The sequence below is a fragment of the Camarhynchus parvulus genome, chromosome 1 (genome assembly GCF_901933205.1).
Source record: "Camarhynchus parvulus chromosome 1, STF_HiC, whole genome shotgun sequence".
In the NCBI taxonomy this organism is placed as follows: Eukaryota; Metazoa; Chordata; class Aves; order Passeriformes; family Thraupidae; genus Camarhynchus; species Camarhynchus parvulus.
In genome coordinates this window covers 57,245,874-57,266,624 of record NC_044571.1, presented here as the reverse complement: position 1 = coordinate 57,266,624, position 20,751 = coordinate 57,245,874, and the positions used below count along the sequence as shown (strand labels likewise).

At 42.0% G+C, this 20,751-nt stretch overlaps 1 protein-coding gene across 6 annotated transcripts in view; it reads left to right on the top strand.

The window, feature by feature from the left end:
- Window positions 1–15,313: 15,313 nt before the first annotated feature.
- The window catches only part of PCDH17 (protocadherin 17), a 92,457-nt gene continuing 87,019 nt past the window's right edge, over window positions 15,314–20,751 (top strand). For 3 of the 6 annotated variants that reach the window (XM_030962422.1, XM_030962388.1, XM_030962432.1), the window contains exons 1-2: window positions 15,314–15,901; window positions 17,131–20,637. In XM_030962422.1, coding sequence (XP_030818282.1) covers window positions 18,010–20,637 — 2,628 coding nt within the window. In that variant the 5' untranslated portion in view covers window positions 15,314–15,901; window positions 17,131–18,009. Of the gene's footprint in view, window positions 15,902–16,730; window positions 16,932–17,130; window positions 20,638–20,751 lie in introns of those variants that run through there. The other 3 variants (XM_030962415.1, XM_030962396.1, XM_030962405.1) reach the window with 3 other exon arrangements.

The following is a 20,751-nucleotide window of genomic DNA, read 5'->3' as shown; positions in this document are numbered from 1 at the left end:
AACTAGAGCACAGCAAACAGAAAACACCTATCCAAGATCACAGGCCTAATAAATAGTAGATTCAGCAAAATGAACTTGCATCACCTGATTTCCATATTCCTTCTCGACAGTCAAAATATGGAAATAGTTGTCTATCAACACATGTGAATGTATAGAGACAGATAACAATATAGGTGATCTAGAAAGCTTTGCAAGTGTTGACTACATTTTTTTTTTTACATAATCAACTTTCAAATATCTGAATTTGGGCTCCTTGGCCAAATCATCTCTTCTGACTTATCTACAGTATCTTCAGTTATTCATCTTCTGTTCCTGCCTGCTTCATGCCCTCATTATCTCTCACCTGCTGTGACCTCTTAGCCACTGTAACCTCTTCCTCTAATCTCTTAGCCACTGTAACCTCTTCCTCTGATCTCCCTCCTCCAGTCCACTCCAAACACTGTAGCCAAGGTTATCTTTCTTGTTCATGACTTTGATCATGTCAAGTCCTCTCTCAGCCCCTTGGGTGGTTTTCTGACTCATTACTCTACAATGTCAAATTTCTCCTCTTCAATTTTGAGCCTTTGCAAGAGTCTGCCTTACTCCACAAGTGGACTAAGTGGACTAACCAGGACTCCTTCCTGGCTCTGATACAGTCCTGCTTACTGTGTGTATCCATATCTCATGCATGACTTCCTTTTTCTATTCCCAAAACTGTTTACAGTGCCTAAAATATCGTCTCTGCTCTAACCTGCCAACCAACTTAACACTCCTCTTTCATGTTTCTTTGCTCATTCTGTGTAAATTTGTTTATGAGTGCTTTGGAGCAAGAGGCTTGTTTTTGAAAATATGAGGTGTTTGTGAAGCTGCAGGTATAACAATGAAGTTGACAAAATAATTACGAAATTTACTTCATCCACTTGCATCACACTGTAAATAAATATACAAAGTAGCATTTAAATATATTCATACTGAGGAAACAACAGAAATGTCTCCAATTCTCTTCTTCTCCAGATTTATAGTGCAGCAAAGGAAAAGAATAGTGGTTACTATGTGTGAGTCAGATATAATTGACAAATTTGATTCCTTCATCAGATTGCCTTTATTTTGAAGGCTGACCACAACAAGCTGGTATGTATTTAAATCACAGCCTGAACTTTATGGTGGAGTAAACTTTTGATTCTCATTAAGATGCGACCCCTGAAAAATTATTTGAGCTCTGTGACTTTCTCACAAGAGAGAGAGCGCCACCATTCATTTTGAAATAAATATTGTGCCTTTCAACAAAACAGCACCTACAGGTACACCTAAATTTGTAAAGCACAAAAAAAAAAAGTGGATTAGGGAAAGAAATCTTAGGCAAGGCATATATCAATTAAAAATGTTGGGCAAAAGTTTATGGCAGCAGTTTTATTTCTCCCCTCCTAAAAAAAAAAACAAAACAACAACAAAAAAAACCCCACAAACACAACAGAACCTTTTATTCCTAGGAGTTTCCTCAGGCAAGGGGCATTTCAGCTTGTTTATCACACAAATCTTCCCCATAATTCAGCTATTAAGCAACAAGATTCTATAATCTATTGTCAGTTAAATTAATGTTTGTAAATCTTTAGTGTTGATGGTATTATAATAGCAGAAACATCTAAGGGCAACTGCTATCAATTTTATTGATAGAAGCACTGGGAAACTCAAAGAAAAACTTGCAGCAGCAAATCAGTGACTCTTTCCGAAGCAAATGCAGTGCATGTGATAAATTTCTTTTAGTTTAGCTATGAAATGAATTAACAAAAGAAATAACAAAAAACCCCTGGCCACACAAGATTTGCATCTTGATGTGTAATTAACTTGATTAATTAGACATATGCTTCTTAAAGTGTAATGTGTATACAAATGAGAAAAATAATTTTAAAAATTCTGTATCTGAAGCTACCAAATGTGGGAAAACAATCCCCCTCTCCAATTTATCAAAGTAATTTGAACAGCAAAAGAGATAAAAATGTGTCATTATAAGAGATATAGGAATTTATCTGATTGAGAGCTCAACATACAACACTGGTCACTAGCTGCTTAAACTCAGACATGCTTTCACATTTGTGACACATAATCCACACATCTGGAGACACATGCCAACTTTATCTATCTGCTCTAACAGTGTTGGTAGAAGTTCTTTTTATTATTCTTTCTTTGAAATACACCAACAATGCTAGAAATATTGACACCTGTAGTGAAAACATGTTGTTAAATTTGACCACACCTGCTAATGTCAGGTGTAATTGCAGTGGTTTTAGTAAAAATGTACCAGAGACTCTACTCCCACTTTGTGGTGCTAGTGAGTTAGTGTTGATAATGACCAAATCTAAATATTTTGATTGCAAGTACTGTATTTGAAAAAGGAAATTAAAAATTCAAATTTCACTGAAATTTGACTATCTTTTCTTTTTCAGTATATCTCTGAACGAAATTGAAGCAGAATTTCAGTGTGGCAGCCAAGTATATTTACATACTTAATTTTAAATAATTTACATTACCTTTTAATAGGATAATTTTTTACTGGCTGGTATGGTAGAAATCTTACAAATTAGTAACCCCAAACTAAAATCATTGTTGTGCTCACCTATACTAAGATTTAAAAAATCACCTCTATTTTGAGGTGATTTTTTAAATCTTAGTATAGGTGAGCACGACATAGTACCATAGTGTGAGTACCATAGTGTGTACTTTAGCTGTCTCCATAGTGAATGGCAAATTTCTATGGGGGGAAGGAGGGAGGGGGGGAAGGAAGGAAGGAAGGAAGGAAGGAAGGAAGGAAGGAAGGAAGGAAGGAAGGAAGGAAGGAAGGAAGGAAGGAAGGAAGGAAGGAAGGAAGGAAGGAAGGAAGGAAGGAAGGAAGTTAGTTTAAGATATGACAATAGTCAAGCACTGTTGTTTAGCCCATAGGTCTCAGTTTCCTTGTTACTGTGGAACACAGCAGCTTTCCATTTAACATTCCAATTTTCTCCCTGTCAGTGATGTGACATTTAGAAGGGATGACAAAATCTCAATACTTGTTTATCCCATAGGTCAATATTCCAAATAGTTGTCTTGATGCATTAGAAATGTTAGCTGCATTACTGTTAATATTGACACCTGATATTTACTTCACAGAAGTAAAAAAGGTCATGTTTTTATCATCTCTTTCTTCCTAATTAATTGCATAAATATGTTTAATACTGGAAAAGACCTGTTAAACCCAATGAGGATTTGTTCTGTTCAGAAGGGTAAGTGCTAGGCCTTGGTTATACTACAGCCAACTATGAAGAGATTTAATAATTTTAAATTCATGTCATTTATGCACAACAGTAAGTCCCCCAACATATTGGTATTTGCCTAACTCTGTGTAGTAACCACCTCTGTTCCCTTTATATGATAAGGTGTGAGCACTAATTATTGTAATTTTTCTTTTTCGGTCCACTGACTGGAAGGACGACATGTATTAGAATCTACCAGAGAGCACCCACAGCTTCAACTTTAAATGAATCTATTGAAAAAGAATAATGTCTCCAAACAGAATATAGACATTAATATTCAAATTTACTTTAATATTTGAATTTACTCACTACTTAGTAGAGGCCCTACACTTTGAGTACGAGCGCATTTAGTGATGTATTGTTTAGATCTGCCAGGTGTAATATTGTATTGTATCTTACTTTAAACTCTTTGAGCTAGACAGCATAGACAATAGTTTGATCTCTTGAGGTCTTTCAAAATCCTCCTGTGAATTTTTGACATTTTTCTTTCATGCATTTACTCTATGATAAGTGGCTTTTCAGAGGTTTGGGTCCAATTTCCTTGGGACTGTAGCCAGTTGTCTAAGAAAGCTGCTATTTACTACAGGACAATAAACAATGGCCCCTGTTTGTGAATTCTTTCTCATAAAATCTGTAAACCAAAGAGCTACATGAAAGGCTTTAGAAAAGTCACAAGCAAAACTTTAGAATTCTCCTCACTCATTCGTTAAAAAAAATCCAACTAAAAATCCCTGAAAGAAGTTGTGATTAAAAGTTAATGAAAAATTGTTTTTCTTTAGAAATTCAATTGCATAGGGACTTCTGTGATTTTCGCATCATATGAGCCAAATAATATCAGGATCACACAGATGAAAGCTGAAATCTGGTTATGCTTTAATGAACTTTTAGTTGGAAAATGCAACAAGCAGCTACTTGGTCTGCAAGAGCAGAATCAGTACTACAGTCATAATATCATAGAGACAATTTATTTCTGCTGAAGAAGTGAATGCTATACTAACATGACTACAGCCTTTAAAAATCAGAGACAATGATCAGGAACACCACATTAGAGAAAAAAAACAGCAAAGCAATTGAAAATACATTTCTTCAGCAGTTCTCTACATGATTATGTATTGTAATAGGAGTTCAATAATATCTGAATTAGGACATTTTTGTGACGTAATACATTTCATGCAGTTTGACACCTCATATTAGCAATTATTTTACCTTTCTTGTGGTCGTATGTGGTCTTCTCCAACACGCAGGTTTTTTGATAGACATTCATCACTGTAGGATGAGAACATCTAATACCAGTGCACCAAGAACTACAAATTAATCTACTTTAATTTTGTTCTGGCACCCTTGCTTGAAATAGAAGTGTGTGACCCGCTTCATCTTTATAAATTAAAATTACCTACATACAAATTTTGCATATATTTTCATTAAAGCAAGCTAAGTAAAGAGAAAAGCCTTGCAACTGAAGCAGAAACTTCCTGAGGTGTAAAATGGTCATTGTTTCTCATGAGATTTCATTCCACTGTATTGAGTCTGTCCACCAAAGATGTCAGTCCCTCTCCAGATAAACTGTATTTATGTCAGACTGTTCTAATGAGACAAAACCCCAAAACTGTCAACCAGTCGTCACAAAGGACTCAGTCTTTTTGATACCCTGAGTCATTAAGCACCTTCAGATAAGGGTGAGATGTTGAACTTGGCTGGCGTGCTCTGAGACAGGTTTTGTGCCCTCACATGTCAGGTGGTGGCAATGAGCATTATGCATGTCCTGTAGTACCCTGGCAAACAGAGTTTCCCAGGCAGTGAGGGTGTGTTTACAGCATTACACAAACAGGATATAAGTGATCATGATCATCATTCACCATAACCAAATGGTGTGTTCTTGTGCCTTAGAGATGCTTACATGTGCTTAGTTTGTCTTTTCAAATAAGTTTTTAATTAGAAAAGCAAATTTTACTTCTTCAGTAAAGATTTAAAGAACAATCCTCCAAAAAGCATTTCATTTAGGTTTGATATGAGTTACTGCATGTTAAACAGGAACTAGCTATTAAGAAATACAGAGTAAAACAAGGATAAAAAACCTAATTATATAGTCCCTACATCTAAATAAATGCATTTAAAATAACTATGCTGCTTTAGTAACATAACTGACTCATTAGCTCTAAATTAAATACCTGTAGTGTAAAACAAATCTTATCCTAAAATATTACCCCTCCCAATATAGTAGACTCTCCTTTATGCACCACAGTGGACATGCTTAGTGAAATAGGCAAATGGCAGAAGTTAGCCCTTTAAATATTTAATGCCTCTGCACATTAAATAAAACTGTCTGCAACATATATTTTGTAGTGATTTATTTGCAATTCAGATGTTATCTCTAGATGTATGTAGAAGCGTTAAGTCTGCTAACAATTTTAGAAATTATAATAAAACAGAAAATTGTAGCAATTCATTTATGTTAATTTACTGACACTAAATTCCTCAGGGTAGCAACCATGAATACACTTTCTTATATAAAACTAAACTTGTTTTGGTACCTAACACATCAACATTAATGACAGAAATACTATCCAAGATATATATTTGCATAGATTTCTTTGTTTGTCTTTATTTTTTGCATAGTTTATCCAACATATGCATTTTTTTAAAGAGTAAAAAAATTGTTTTATGCATTCATCATTAAGATGCCTTAAAGGACAAAATTTCCAGGACATGGACATTAAACAATTTTTAAAAAATCAAGCCTGTTTAATATGTCTTTATTAAAGATAGAAAAATTCACTAAGCGTTTTTAATGGTCTTAAGGACACAATATTTCATATTTTATTTTAGGATCTGTTTTTGTTTTTGCAGCAGGTTTTAGGATTTTTTAAATGTTAATTTTGCACCTTGGTTATTACATTCTGTTCTGGCTTTTTTATAGCACTGGCTTCTGACTAATCACTTATGACAAGACTGTAAGACAACAGTTTGCCTGCAGAAAGGGGGATGTATAGCAGAACCATCCCAGGAGCAAACAGAGAAGGGAATTATGACTTTTAGAAACATTATTTCCTCTCTCGCTTACCCCTGGCTCTAAGGGGGGCACAAACCCCTACTGCTCTGTGCTGGCAGCCAACTGTCAGTTCAGCTTATCTCAGATGGCCAATGTGTTGAGGGGATGAAGCCAAAGTCCTGCATGGCCTTGAGCACCAGCTGCCAATGCCCCATCCGGACAGGGACCAGTGGCCCCTCACAGGCTGCTGTCATCACTCTCCAGCTTTTGCTGTGACCTGAAGTCACACTAGCCCATGCCAGGAAGCAAGCCCTCAAGTCTCCCTTATTTTCCTGCACAGTGGGGATAAGAGTATTTGACAATCCTATTTGGTGATTATGCCACTGAAACCAGTATAGAAACCTCAATTTGGTAGTCAAACAAGGCAAAAAATAATCTCCTACCCCGTTACCCAGTTGTAGATATACTGGACACGTTGGGCAAGAACCTTATTTTGTAATTCCTGAGAGCAAATTCCTCATAGGTGGGCCCCTCCCTGGATTCTCTCTTTTCATCAGGAGATGAAAGGGAGCTTCGTACAAATAAATGGCTTGTGTTGCACCTACAGATGTGTCAAACTTTGAAAACCTCATGCTCTAGACAGCCTTGCCTTGCTGCTAATTGGTATGTTTTTCTTTAAAAAATGAAGATTCTAACCTTTTACTTGACAGATATGTGGGCAAAATGCCACACAACATTTTGAAAGCTTATCTATAGTCTGCTGTTTACAAGTCTTGTTTATGTTGGAACTCACACAGGAGTAGACAAATGAAAAGGGTTAGTAGGAACAAAACTGGATGGTGGGTTTCAATAGATGCGTAAGCTGGCAAATAAAACTTTCTTTGCCAGCTTACGCGTCTATTGAAGCTAACCATCCAGTTTTGTTCCTAGTACAAAAAGTCTAAAGATGTTGCTCCCTTTTAAAAGGCATACAAATGTAACACTTGACTCAACAGATTTTTTTTTTTTATTATCATCATAATTTATTCCTAGTTGTGTCCCTGAACTTTTGGGATAGGGTGCAAAGACAGTTTCATTACCTGTTTTGGGTTCTTTGTTTTTACTTCAGGTTTTGTTTTTTTCCTTCTAATCTTCTGAAATTGCAGCTAGGAGAGAGTAAATGGGATTCCATCTCTCTGAGAGATTTAGCAACAGAATTGTTTACAGAGTTGCAATCAGTCATGTTTAAAGTAGAGCTACTAACTGCATAACTAAATAAGGGAATACTTTGGAAACAAAAGGGTTGCATAACAGGTAAATTTAGCTTGTAGAATCTTATAGTGTTCAATGGATAAGAAATTTCATACACCCTTAGAAGAGTTTGAAATTTTGTCAGGCGGTGCAAAATGCTAGCTTAGAAAAACTAAAATGAAAAAAAAAATGGAAATAACTAATTACCAGAAATCTGGTTTAACTCCTTTGTTGTTGTTGTTACTGGTTTTGTTTCCAGTATGAACTTTATCTCCTGCAAATTGATCTATACAGATTACTTGGCACTTACAGTTCAGGCTTACTCTCTTCAGGGAACTGGAACTTGATTTCCAGCTGCACTTGGAATTCAAAAGTTTTAAAGTTTTATCTTCATCCCACCTGGTGAATTTCTGTGGATGAGGATTACCTAGTACTTTACATGTGAATTATTCTGGAGTCTTCCTCAATCTTCTGCTTTCTACCAATACTGGAAATTGGCAGTATCAGTTCTGAAGACACTGGTCTTACTTCACATGAAAATTGTTGATACTCACAAATCTGACTGATGTTAACAGTTTTTAATCTCTAAGCAGTGCTCTGTGAGGAAAAAGTGATGCATTGAACGTTACCACACTTCCTTGGCTACGGCCAGTAAACATTAGCTCCTAAGAAATTTTAATACTGAAATGTGAGAAGAGAGAAGAGATTCAGCGACAAGCTGTATTGAGATTTCAGTGAATTCCAATGTATTAATTACTATTAATAATACTAATATAATGATATTCTTAGGGACCTTCATGCACAAGAAGCATGAGATTTCCAGTAGCTTTTTTATATGCCGTTGGGTCAGTAATTTTGTCTGATATATTGCTCTTTTTAACAAAGAGAAGTAAATTATTTGTTCCATACCAAATCTCACTGAGAATAACCATAAAGGTAGGATATTTTTCTTAGAGTTCCAGCACATGATTTTGCCCTTAAACAGCTCTCATGAAATCTATTTATCAAGAATTTTAGGGTCTTTTATTTATCAAGAATTTAAGGTTAGGGTCTCCATTTTCTTTGATTTCCCTGATCTTTCATATAATCCGATATGTCTAGAAATGTTACTTTGACTACAAAGGCCTATAGTGACAGAACAAGGGGGAATGGTGTTAAAACGAAAGAGGGTAGGTTCAGATTAGATATTAGGAAAAAAATCTTTACTGTGAGGGTTATGGGGCACTGGTACAGGTGGACCAGAGAGCTTGCTGATCCCCAATTCATGGAAGCCATCAAGGCCTGGCTGGATGGGACTTTGAGCAACCTGATCCAGTGAAATGTGTCTGTGCCCATGGCAGGGGTGTTGGAACTAGATAATTTTAAGGCCCCTTCCAGCCCAAATCATTCTGTGATTCTATGATTTTGGCTTCTCCAACTTTGTCCTCTATCAGTACTTCTGTCTGTAAAATATAAATAATTTAGCCACATCTTTGAGTTTGATCTGCTTCTACCTTTTCCTTAAAGCTAGCACTATCATCACGCCCAAGAAAGTTTTAAATCTCAAAGATAAGATACTACTCAAAGCAAAGCTTGATAAAACATCCAAAATTAGACAGAATAGAAAAGGTGTAGATGAACATCCACTGGCTCGTGCTGATGTGAGATGCCAGGTCTTCTTCCATGCATGGTCCCAGTCTGGCAGCTCGGCAGGTTTGCAGATTATGCACAGTCCACTCCCCAAGCCCAAGGGAATATTTTCTTTCCTTCCGTTCTGAGACTAATAAAGCAGTTCTGTTCCCTGCTTTTCTCAGCATTTATTGGAGTTTCTACTCACTCTTGATTTTGTTTTCTTTCCCCCTTCCTCCTTCTCCTTTTTAATCCTGCATTAAATTTCTTTATTTGACCATTCCCAAGGAAGGCACAATATTTCCAGAGTGCAGCCTTAGCCAAAGGGGAACAAGACAACAAAAACTTCTCCTGTCCTGCCACATAATCTTTAAAAGACATAGGAGACATTAACCATTAGCAATAACTGCAATCAAATTAATTCCATCTACTAAGCCCAGTATTTAATAAAATTTAATTATGTTTATAAATGTCTAAACAAATATTTAAATCATTATATTAATGACAGGTCTATGTGTTCTAATTGCTAACAAACTTGTCACAAAGAATTCACAAAACAGATTTTTATCAGAGAAGTACTTCATTATTCAGTGAAGTAAAGCATATTGCTCATTTCTATATGGTTTGATGTAATTTACTGTGCAAACAAAAATTGTCAGGTTTGAGAAAAATCCATACAATATTTGCTTTAAAAAAGTTTTAAAATTCTTTGGACAATATCCTTTATTTGAAAACAGAGATATTTCCTTTCCTTTTTCACAAGATCTAGTGTCTGTATTTACAGTATATTCCTATCTCACTGGTACTGGCAGTGTGTGCATTATGTTAGCATGCCAAGTCATATGATCATATCACTATGCCATGTCCTAACTCCAGCACTGGCATCATGTTATAATCAAATGGCTGAAGTGTTTTATTTTAAGATGTTTTCATTTTTTAAAGGAGGCTATGCAAGTAAAAACACCAGCCCCCTTGACCATTATCTGAGTGTCTCTGTCTCTTCATCATTCTGCCCAGCAACTCTCTGAGCTACTGGACAATTTCAATCAAATTTGCAAATGGTTTAAAGGTGGTTTTAGCTTAAATTTCATTTCAGTGAGTGGCTATGTATGCAATATAAATTGATACCCTGAGAGAAGTAAAGGTAGCTGTTGTACCTTTCCAGGCAGCTGCTGCCTGGCCCAGCAGCATGTCCCTCTCAGCCAGCCACTCATAGCTGCAGGGCAACCATCAGACACAGGAGGAATCTGGTACTAGTGGCAGAGAGAAAATTAAAAGACACACCTGTAGGAAACCAGTTTTCAGTATTTCAATTGCTCTTAAAGAAATTGTTTTTAAAAAACTCATTAAGAAAACTTCTTAATCTGTTTGAAACACGCTGGGTTTTATCTCAGTGTGCCCTGTTTTCACTGTAAAAAAAAAGCGAGAAATGTTTCTGTATATTGTACTAAATAATCATTAAATAATGTGGCTGAAAAGAGGCATACAAATACAGATCCTACGACCTCACGTCTGGCCTAAAACTCACCTTACTGTAAGCCCAATAAATGCTTGTGGGTGTATGTTTGTTTGTGTTTCCAAAATGACACAGGTACAACTGTAACCATAATATTCCTGGCTACATAGAAGCCATAGGAATCAATTCTTTCGGTGAGAATTTCACACTTAGTTCCTACTCACTAATTCAGTTTGCCTGAAGCCTTTTAAATCGTCCTGTGCCCTGCTTCAGCAGCCTTTTCCTACTCCTCTTTCGTCTTGGGTCCTATCCTCCCATTAGCCCACTAACATCATTTGCAGACACTTACCCTCTCTTGCCTTTATCTACTGCCCTGTTATTTTGTATTCCCTTTCTCAGCAATTCTCTCTTGAACGTGTCTTGCTGATGTGACCTCACAATTAAATTGACATAAAACTGCTTACATACAGAGCAACAAAAGGAGTTTCATCTGTTGTTCTGTTACAACTTTGAAACAATACTAACAAACATAAAGAAGTCTTTGTCTATGCAAGTTGTACTACTTTGCTACCATGGGATGGATCAAATTGGTGGAATGGTTTCTGTTGATTTCATTGAGTTTCTGGACAGTACTTCTCTTACATTTCTCTAAATGCAATATAATTTCTATTTTTAATTGTTATTTTAATCCATTTTGTACTACTGCTACAAAAAATAAATCTTTCCACACCACAATTTGTTGATCGCTACAATTTGTTGATCACCCTTTTAGTCTTTTTAAAAGAGAAACAGATTTTGTACATTTTAATCTTCAAATATAGTAACTGGTCTTAATGACTGCATATTTTTAACAGTTCATTTACCTCATTTTCACATTCTGTAAGAATGCTTGATCACTACCATCTAGTTAGATGCTTTCTGCTCTTTAAGAAAATCACCACTGACACCTTAAACATGTCCACATCTCATCTTTGTTACTAAAAAGAAGCTGACCTGAGTAAATGGCTTCATTTTCTATGAGTATTGGAGTACAGAAAAATAAGTTCTCAGTACTTTTTGGTTTACAGCTATGGCTAAATAATAGGCTGGACAGTTTTGTCATGGCTTCCTCACACAGGTAAAGCACGTTTGTTTATTAGCAGGTAATTAATTGTCTTATATATGGATTATTTGTTCCTCAAATTTGCTCCTTGGCCTTTTTAATTTTACTTCTTTCTATTGTTCTCAAGCTGATTGGATTTGGGCTTTCCCAATGATACATTTTAGTCTCAAATACCTTAAATACTGAACCTTGACATTTAACTATATTGATCTTTTCCTTGCCTTCCTACTTTCTATTAGTTGTTTAGGGATTATTTGTTCTAAGACTTCTGTGCTATGCTTAAGCACCCTCCACACCAAGACAACAGATTTTCATTTCAACACTTCCGAGGGTATTTCTTATTTATTTCCTTTTTTTTTTTTTTCTGAAAGAAGAAAGGTTTACCTGTCTTTGCTAAAGATAGAATAATAAAGTACTGGATTTCATCATGAACACCTCATAAAAAAAGACTGAATACTGTTGTTATGTTTTCAATAAATGTTTGGAGATGTGTTCTGTTACTACTTGTTATTTAGGTTAACATCAAACTATAGCTTCCAATAAACAAACACCTAAAGTATTGAAAAGTAGCATTCCAAAGCACAATTTAACTCCATACATAGTTAATTCTTAGGGCTGTTATACTGGACTTTGCTCCTCTGTTGAGCTTCTCCTTCACAGAGTATTTAATGTGCTTTTATTGATTTGGCAGACAGTACAAGTCTTCTATGTGTGTATTTCTATTATTAAGGATTTGTGATTTTTCTATGTATTAGCCTCTCCACACACCAGCTTTCTCTCCAAGCTGTTAATAAGCACTTTTTTTATTTTGTTTTCTTTTTTGTTTGTTTTTTCAGCAACGAATACAAACCATATATTCCATATATAGTGACATGGCACAACATATAGGTGTTATTTGCATTCATGCGCATTACCATCATACATTTCATTTCCAACTCTTTGTGAAAAATACAACCATTTCTGATGAATGAATATGAAATTATGATGCCAGTCTAAGCTATCAAATATGTAATCTGTGCTAAAAAATTGACGAAAAAGTATTATAGATATGCTGTAAAGTCATCGAACTAATAAAATATTCATTACTTGCACAGGTGGATTAAAATCAATAAATGCCATTTTGTTGTTATAAACTGTCTGATGCAACAAACATCAGCCTGACAGAGGCATATATTCATAAGCAAGTGTGATTTTTTAATGTGTATTTTTCCAGTTAGGCATCTAAGACTTTATTGGGTTTAAGAGCCACAATTTGTAAAGATGTAAAGATGGCATGATTTCCAAGAAATCATTAGAAATAATTAATAATCAGCCATACCTGAGAATGACTATTAACATGGAGCTCTGCTGAACTTAACACCACAAAACCAAGTGACTTGTAGAGCAAGGAGTTTCATTTATCATTATCACCTGGCACTCAGTCAGAGGTTTGAAGATCCAGTGCTAGTGTTTCAGATTTTATTTTTCCTCTAAGTATTCCATGCATGACGTTGGTATCAATGGATTGTTGTAAGCTGCAAGATGTTTGATAAAAAGGACAGATTTTACAAGCAAAGACTCCAGTTACTTGTATAAAGGGTTATATAGTTTTTCCCTTAATTCAATCCCAAGTACTTGTTTTACAAACTGCAGTGCCCTCAAATGTATTGAATTCATTGTGGAATCAGTATTTATTGTGTAATGCTGAGTCACATAAAAAAAAAGTACTCACCAGGCTGAAGAAAAAAAAAAAGTGATGAAGACACTAATCTCCTCAAAAAAAAAAAAAAAAGGAACATTCATCCTGGGTTTCGAGGCTGTTTGCTGTTTGTTAAACTAAACATGAGAAACATTATCAGAAATGTATTACATATTATATGCCACTGTAATACAAACCATTTTGTTTTTATTTTTTCTACTCCTACTGGTGTTTTCATGCTCTGAAAGGAAACTAGTGTTACCACATGTTACCACACACTTAGGCACAGTGTACAGCCCACAGTGTGTATGTACACAGACACACACGCGCACTCACGCCCCGCAGGATGCACGCTCACGGGATATACCCCAAATGCAGCAGTACCTCTGGCACGCTAGAGGGAGCCATTACATAATTGCAATGACCCTTTCCCCCCCTCAATTAGCAGAACTGGCGTGGAAAAATCTGTGGACATCCTGAGACAACCTAAAGGTTTGGCATAAGCTGCAGAATAAGGAGGGGAAAGCAGAGGACTCGAGTTGCGGTCAACCGAGGTCTCCGGGTAGCTCAGGGGCTTACGCTGGTGCTTGTTCCACTTTTAATACTGTGCTGCTTTTATAGGGAACTTCTCCAAATACGTGACTTAGCCAAGCACGCCAAATTCCCTCAGCCAATCTGAAGCCCTCATGCAGAAAGCAAAGCCCATTTTGTAAACATATCCTTTATTTCATCTGTCCGTCGCTCTCACACAGAAAGTTGGCTCGGCCGAGAGTAGTGGTTTTCTGCTGCCACTAATGTATGTATAGTTTATTTATACACTGCATTTTAACACGGCATTAGTTCTATAACGGTTACCAGCAGACTCGCTCTGGATGGCAAACTATCTGTTTCACAGCTACAAAGAGGTCCTCAGGACGAGAAGATGGGTCTGGAAAGAACATTCATTTGAATTTATAAATCTGCAAGACTTTTTCCAAGTCATATTATATTTATGGACATAATAACTCAGGGCTGAAGGTTAGTCTATTGAGCAAGGCAAACGAGCAGCTGCCTTAACTGACTCTTTTAAGAGACGCTCCTAAAATAATTCAGGAACGTCTTATAAGTGCTCCAGAGTTGATTTTCTTCCCTTTTTTTTTTTTATTTTTTCTAATATTTTTTTTTCTCCTTTCCCCTAAATGATTCTTGCTACTTACACGCTCGTCACAAATGGCAGCTTCATTTCCGTACGCACGGGTCGAGACCGGCCCTCCGGCAATCCGAGCACGCACCTTTCCAGCCTCAGTCCTCCCCCCGCCACCGCCGTTCCCGCCGGGAGCCTCCCTTGCGCGCCGGGGGCAGGGGCGGGCGCCGCTGCGGCCCCCGGCCCCTCACGGCGCGGCTGCCAGCGCCCCGCTCCCCGCCGGCAGGGGATGCGCTCCCGCCCTGGGGCATTGCCCCTCGGGGAGGGCGAGACCCGCTCGGGGCCGCTCCCGCAGGGCCAGGGCGGAGGTGGCGAGGGGGGGTGGGGGTCCCCTCACCCACACGCCCCTTCTGTCGCCGCGCACCCCGGGGCCGGCGGTCACTCGAGGGCGCGGCGGAGCCAAGCCCTCGCCCTCGCGGTGCTTCGGGCGAGTTCGGGGGCGTCGCGCCCCCCTGCCTCTCCACCCGTCAACGCAGAGGACTTGTTAACACGTCTTACAAATAAATAAATAAACAAGGGCGGCAGGGAGGCAGGGGTAAGGGGCCGGGGTCACGGCGCTGCGGTGCGCGAACGGCCAGACACCGCAGCCCGCGCGAGCCGCTCGCGCGCCCCGCGTCCCCCTCGGAGCCGATCTAATCAATGACACCCAGCGCCCGCCGCGGCCCCGCCCCCCGCCCGCCTCCTCCCATTGGCCGGGCCGCGCCGGGGCCGGCCGGCGCCGCCGCCGCCCATTGGCTGGCGGGGAATCCGTATCAATGTTTAAGCCGCGGCGTGAGGTGAATAGAGGCAGTCGGAGAGCGGCGCTGGGCGAGCGCGGCGCGGCGCGGCGGCCCCGCGAGTGCTGCAGTGAGGGAGGCGAGGAGGGGGGTGAGAGAGAGAGAGAGAGCGAGGCAGAGCGCGGCTCCAACTGTTGAATTTTCACTGAATTCTCCACTTACCTGCGGGCGGCTGGTGAAATGGATCTGGTTTATCGGGGATCGGCGTTCGCTCCGCGTGCTGCCTGGCTAAGACTGGCGACCGTCTGTTTGCAAGGGGCCACCCATCAATGAGGCAGAGAAGAATAATTGTTTTTTCTTCTTTTGCGTTTGAAAGCCTCCCTGCCACACGTTGCAGAATTAACTGTGTACTTTGGGTCCGGACTCAAATAAAGGAGAAAAAACAGTGCAGAACTGAGACTCGGAACTAGATCTGTGAGCAATGTATTGGAAACCTATGTTTTTATTGCGGTTTTTTTTTCCTTTTAATGTGAAAGATCTCTGATATATTTCACACATAACACTGAGGAAAGGTGGTTAAAAACACTCAGCAAAGCAGGAGACAGACGCGCCTCTGTGCCAGTGAGTGGATAACAGCCTTGTTTTCCTGATCCTCAGTCTCCCGGAGAAAGAGGTATAGTAAAAGTGTAGCTGGATCCGACACCCCCACCTTCTCTTTTTTTTTTTTTTTCCTTCTTTCTTCCCTCCTTCCTTTCCAAAATATAAATCTGATTAATTTCTTTCCTGTCTATAGAGTGAGTCAGAGAAGCGATAGGAAGAAGCTGCAACTAATGTCTGTGAAGGGAGGAACATGAGGCGATAGTGAATGTGATTTGTTCCGCTGGATCTGACTCATCCAAGCAGATTGAAACACCTGCATTTCTGGATTTGCCATTCATTTATTTCAGGTTGTTAAAAGAACCTGAAATAATATTTTGCTACCCTTCCCCAGTATTTACCTATACCCTGTATCACTAGGAAAGGTGTATATCACAGAGGGGGAACGCATCTGGCATTGCTGCCGCTCTTCTCCCCTGTACCAAGATGCTCAGAGAGACTGTTAAAGCTTTGAAAGGACTGCAAAAAATGCATCACACTGATCGCGGAACTGTATAGGTTTTAATATAAGCGAATTAATCGATTAAAAGATCTCCCACTTTATTCATCGCCAGGATTGTTTTTCCTCCTCTTCTCACCTCCCCTAAATGAAGAGGGCTAGGCGGCAGTGTCATTGGAAAGAGACGCTGAATAGAAAGAAAAGAGAGGCACTTGATAGCGCAGCCCTGTGAATACAGAGACTGTTTCCCTTTTAGCGAGACTAAGAAAAAGAGAGAGAGTGTGTGTGTGTGTGGTGGCTTTTCTTTCTTCCCCCGCCCTCCCACCCCCTCTCTTTTTTTTTTTTTTTTTTTTTTTTCAATCTATGCGTCCAGCCATGGGTTGCCTGTTGCTTTCCTCTCGGCTGGAGAGAAAAGCAAACTGGAATTAAACTGCATCGAGAAAAGTGCAGCTCCTCAGACACGCATACGCACACACGCATAGATACACGGAGAGAAAGGATGTGGTGGTGGCGGCGGCTACTGGCCTGTCTTAAAGAAACCCAAGCGTGCTGCTGATTGAGCTTTCTCTCAAAATATACATTTACTGCTAGTGATGGAGGTGAACTGGTGGGTTTCTTAATTTTTTCACCCCAAAACGACGGGTGGGAGGCTGCTAGTAAAGGGGGAGAAAGGAAGCTATAAATCCGAACACTAGTTTTTGCGGGCGGGGGCGGAGTGGTTTGGGTTTTGGGCTTTTTTTTTTAATGTGTTTTGTTTTCCCCTCTTGCCCTGCAATCCTCATTCCCTCTCCCTCTGATTCGGGAAGGAAACAGTGATCCAGGGTGTACGAGACAGAGAGGGGGGAAATACCGACGGCAGCGAGATGCAGCTCTCCGCCGCAAGCAATGCAAGATTAGATCTCTAAATGCAGCAAAACACTCCCTGAAAACCAACAACCCCGCGGTGCAATCAGACATTTCACTGCCGCTCACTGCACACGAAGAGGGCTTCAACAACAAGCTGAGACTTTTTTTTTTCCCCTTCTGTCTCTCTCCTACCCCTCCACTCCATCAATCGCATCACAAGCGATGAGTAGCAAATAAGCTTTTTTACCTCTGCTACAGACCTGTGGCCATCCCCTTCTTCTATGTATGTATAAATACACATATTTAAGAAATATTTCTGATCGTTTTCAGAACAACAACCACTGCCGCCGTTTTTTTATTATTGTTATTATTTTTATTATTCTTTGTACATCTGCGGGGATTCAAGGATCGGGAACACATCGCCTGCCCGGAGGAGAGGATCTTTTGCAAATTTTCTGATTTTTGAAACCCTCCCACTGCCGAAGTTGGACAGACGAAGTAACTGCGAAGGGACTGTAAGCACGGCAAGCTCTTGCTGAAACGCTGCCGAAGCTGCTCCCTCCCCTCCCCCCGACCCCCCCGATTGCTCCCTCCCTCTGAGCTACATGGTCTATTTGCTGCCTCTCATCCTGTGTCTCTGCAGATGTTTTAGAGCAACAGGTTCAGGAACTTGAAATATAGGGGTGGGGAAAGAGAAGGGAAAAAAATAATCAAAACCAAAAAGAAAGGAAAGAAAGAGCCGTCAGAGGAGGAAGAGCAACCCCAGCTCAGGAGGCAAAGAAGACGGGGACAACCCTGGTCGTCGCTGCTGCTCCTGCCGCCCCCACCCCGGCTCGGGGATGTACCTTTCCATTTGTTGCTTCTTCTTCTGCTGGGCTCCCGCCCTGTCGCTGAAGAACCTGAATTACTCGGTGCCGGAGGAGCAGGGAGCGGGCACGGTCATCGGGAACATCGGGCGCGATGCGCGGCTGGCGGCAGGCGCGCCGGGAGGCGGGATGCTGCCCGCGGAGCGTGGCGTTCCCGGCGGCGGCCCCGGGGGCAGCCGCGGCCCCAAGTCCACCTTCCGGGTGCTGGAGAATTCAGCCCCGCACCTCCTGGACGTGGACGGGGAGAGCGGGCTGCTCTACACCAAGCAGCGCATTGACCGTGAGGCGCTGTGCCGGCGCAGTGCCAAGTGCCAGCTGTCCCTCGAGGTGTTCGCCAATGACCAGGAGATCTGCATGATCAAAGTGGAGATTCAGGACCTGAACGACAACGCACCATCATTCCCCTCTGACCAAGTGGACATGGACATCTCTGAAAATGCTGCACCAGGCACCCGCTTCCCCCTCACCAGCGCCCACGACCCAGATGCTGGGGACAATGGTCTGCGCACCTACCTGCTCACTCGTGACGACTACGGCCTCTTCTCCCTCGATGTGAAGTCCCGTGGTGATGGCACAAAGTTTCCAGAGCTGGTCATCCAGAAGCCATTAGACCGTGAGGAGCAGAGTCACCACACCCTGGTGCTGACAGCATTGGATGGTGGTGACCCACCACGCTCAGGCACGGTGCAGATCAATGTGCGCCTCATTGACTCCAACGACAACAGCCCCATCTTTGAGGCAGCCTCCTACGTGGTAGAGCTGCCAGAGAACGCGCCACTAGGCACGGCAGTCATCGACCTCAATGCCACTGATGCCGATGAGGGTACCAATGGAGAGGTGCTCTACTCCTTCAGTGGCTACGCACCTGAGCGCGTCCGTGACCTGTTTAGCATTGACCCACAGAGCGGCCTCATCCGTGTCAAGGGCAACCTGGACTATGAGGAGAGTGGCCTCATTGAAATTGATGTCCAAGCTCGGGACCTGGGGCCAAATCCCATCCCTGCTCACTGCAAGGTCACTGTCCGCCTCATTGACCGCAACGACAATGCTCCCACCATTGGCTTTGTCTCTGTTCGCCAGGGAGCTCTGAGTGAGGCTGCCCCACCAGGCACTGTCATTGCCCTGGTGCGGGTGACCGACCGAGACTCGGGCAAGAACGGGCAGCTCCAGTGCCGGGTGCTGGGTGGTGGCGGCGGGCCTGGTGCCGTTCCTTTCACCCTGGAGGAGAACTATGACAACTTCTACACTGTGGTCACCGACCGACCCCTGGACCGTGAGACACAGGATGAGTACAATGTGACCATCGTGGCGCGTGATGGGGGCAATCCCCCACTTAACTCCACCAAGTCATTTTCTGTCCGGATCCTTGATGAGAACGACAACCCACCCCGCTTCAGCAAAAATCTTTATGTGTTGCAGGTGCCTGAGAACAACATCCCTGGAGAGTACCTGGGCTCAGTCTTGGCCCAGGATCCTGACTTGGGCCAAAATGGGACAGTGTCTTACTCCATTCTGCCTGGGCATGTGGGAGATGTCTCCATCTACACCTATGTCTCTGTCAATCCTACAAATGGTGCTATTTATGCTCTGAGGAGCTTCAATTATGAGCAGACAAAGCACTTTGAGTTCCGCGTGCTGGCCAAAGACTCGGGTTCACCCCACCGTGAAAGCAATGCCACAGTGCGTGTCACTGTGCTCGATGTCAACGATAACGCACCCCTCATTGTCCTGCCTGCCCTCATCAACGACACTGCTGAGCTGCAGGTGCCACGCAATGCTGGGGTGGGCTACCCCGTGGGCACCGTCCGCGCCCTGGACAGTGACTTTGGGGAGAGTGGGCGCCTCACGTATGAGATTGTGGAAGGCAATGAGGAGCACCTCTTTGAGATGGACCCCACCAGTGGTGAGATACGCACCTTGCACCCCTACTGGGAGGAGCTCAGCCCTGTGGCTGAACTGGTGGTAAAAGTCAGTGACCATGGCAAGCCCAGCCTCTCTGCTGTGGCCAAGCTCATAGTCAGGGCCTTGGCAGGGCCCCTGCCCGAGGCTGGCGAGCCGCAGGTGAACGGCGAGCAGCATCGGCGGCCGCACTGGGACTTGTCGCTGCCGCTGATTGTGACACTGAGCACTGTCTCCATCATCTTGCTGGCTGCCATGATCACTATTGCTGTGAAGTGCAAACGAGAGAACAAGGAGATCCGCACCTATAATTGTCGCATTGCCGAGTATAGCCACCCTCAGCTGGGAGGAGGGGGAGGCAGTGGCGGGGGAGGAGGAGGCAGTGGCAGTGGAGGGGGCAAGGGCAAGAAGAAGAAGATCAGCAAGAATGACATTATGCTGGTGCCCAGTGAGGGCGAGGACAGCCGGGGTCCCCTCAATGTCATGAACGTGGTGAGCAGCCCATCCCTGGCCACCTCACCCATGTACTTTGACTACCAGACCCGCCTGCCCCTCAGCTCTCCCAGGTCTGAGGTGATGTACCTGAAGCCCGCCTCCAACAACCTGACTGTACCCCAGGGACATGTGGGCTGCCACACCAGCTTCACAGGGCAAGGGACTAACGCCAGCGAGGCTCCCCCGAGCCGGATGTCCATAATTCAGGTAGGAGACTTTTAGAATACCCTGGACCTCACTTTAGACACTGGTTTAACTTTCCCTTTTTTCTGCAGTGCAATCTGCTGTAAGGCACCACTGTAGGAACCAACACAAGTCACT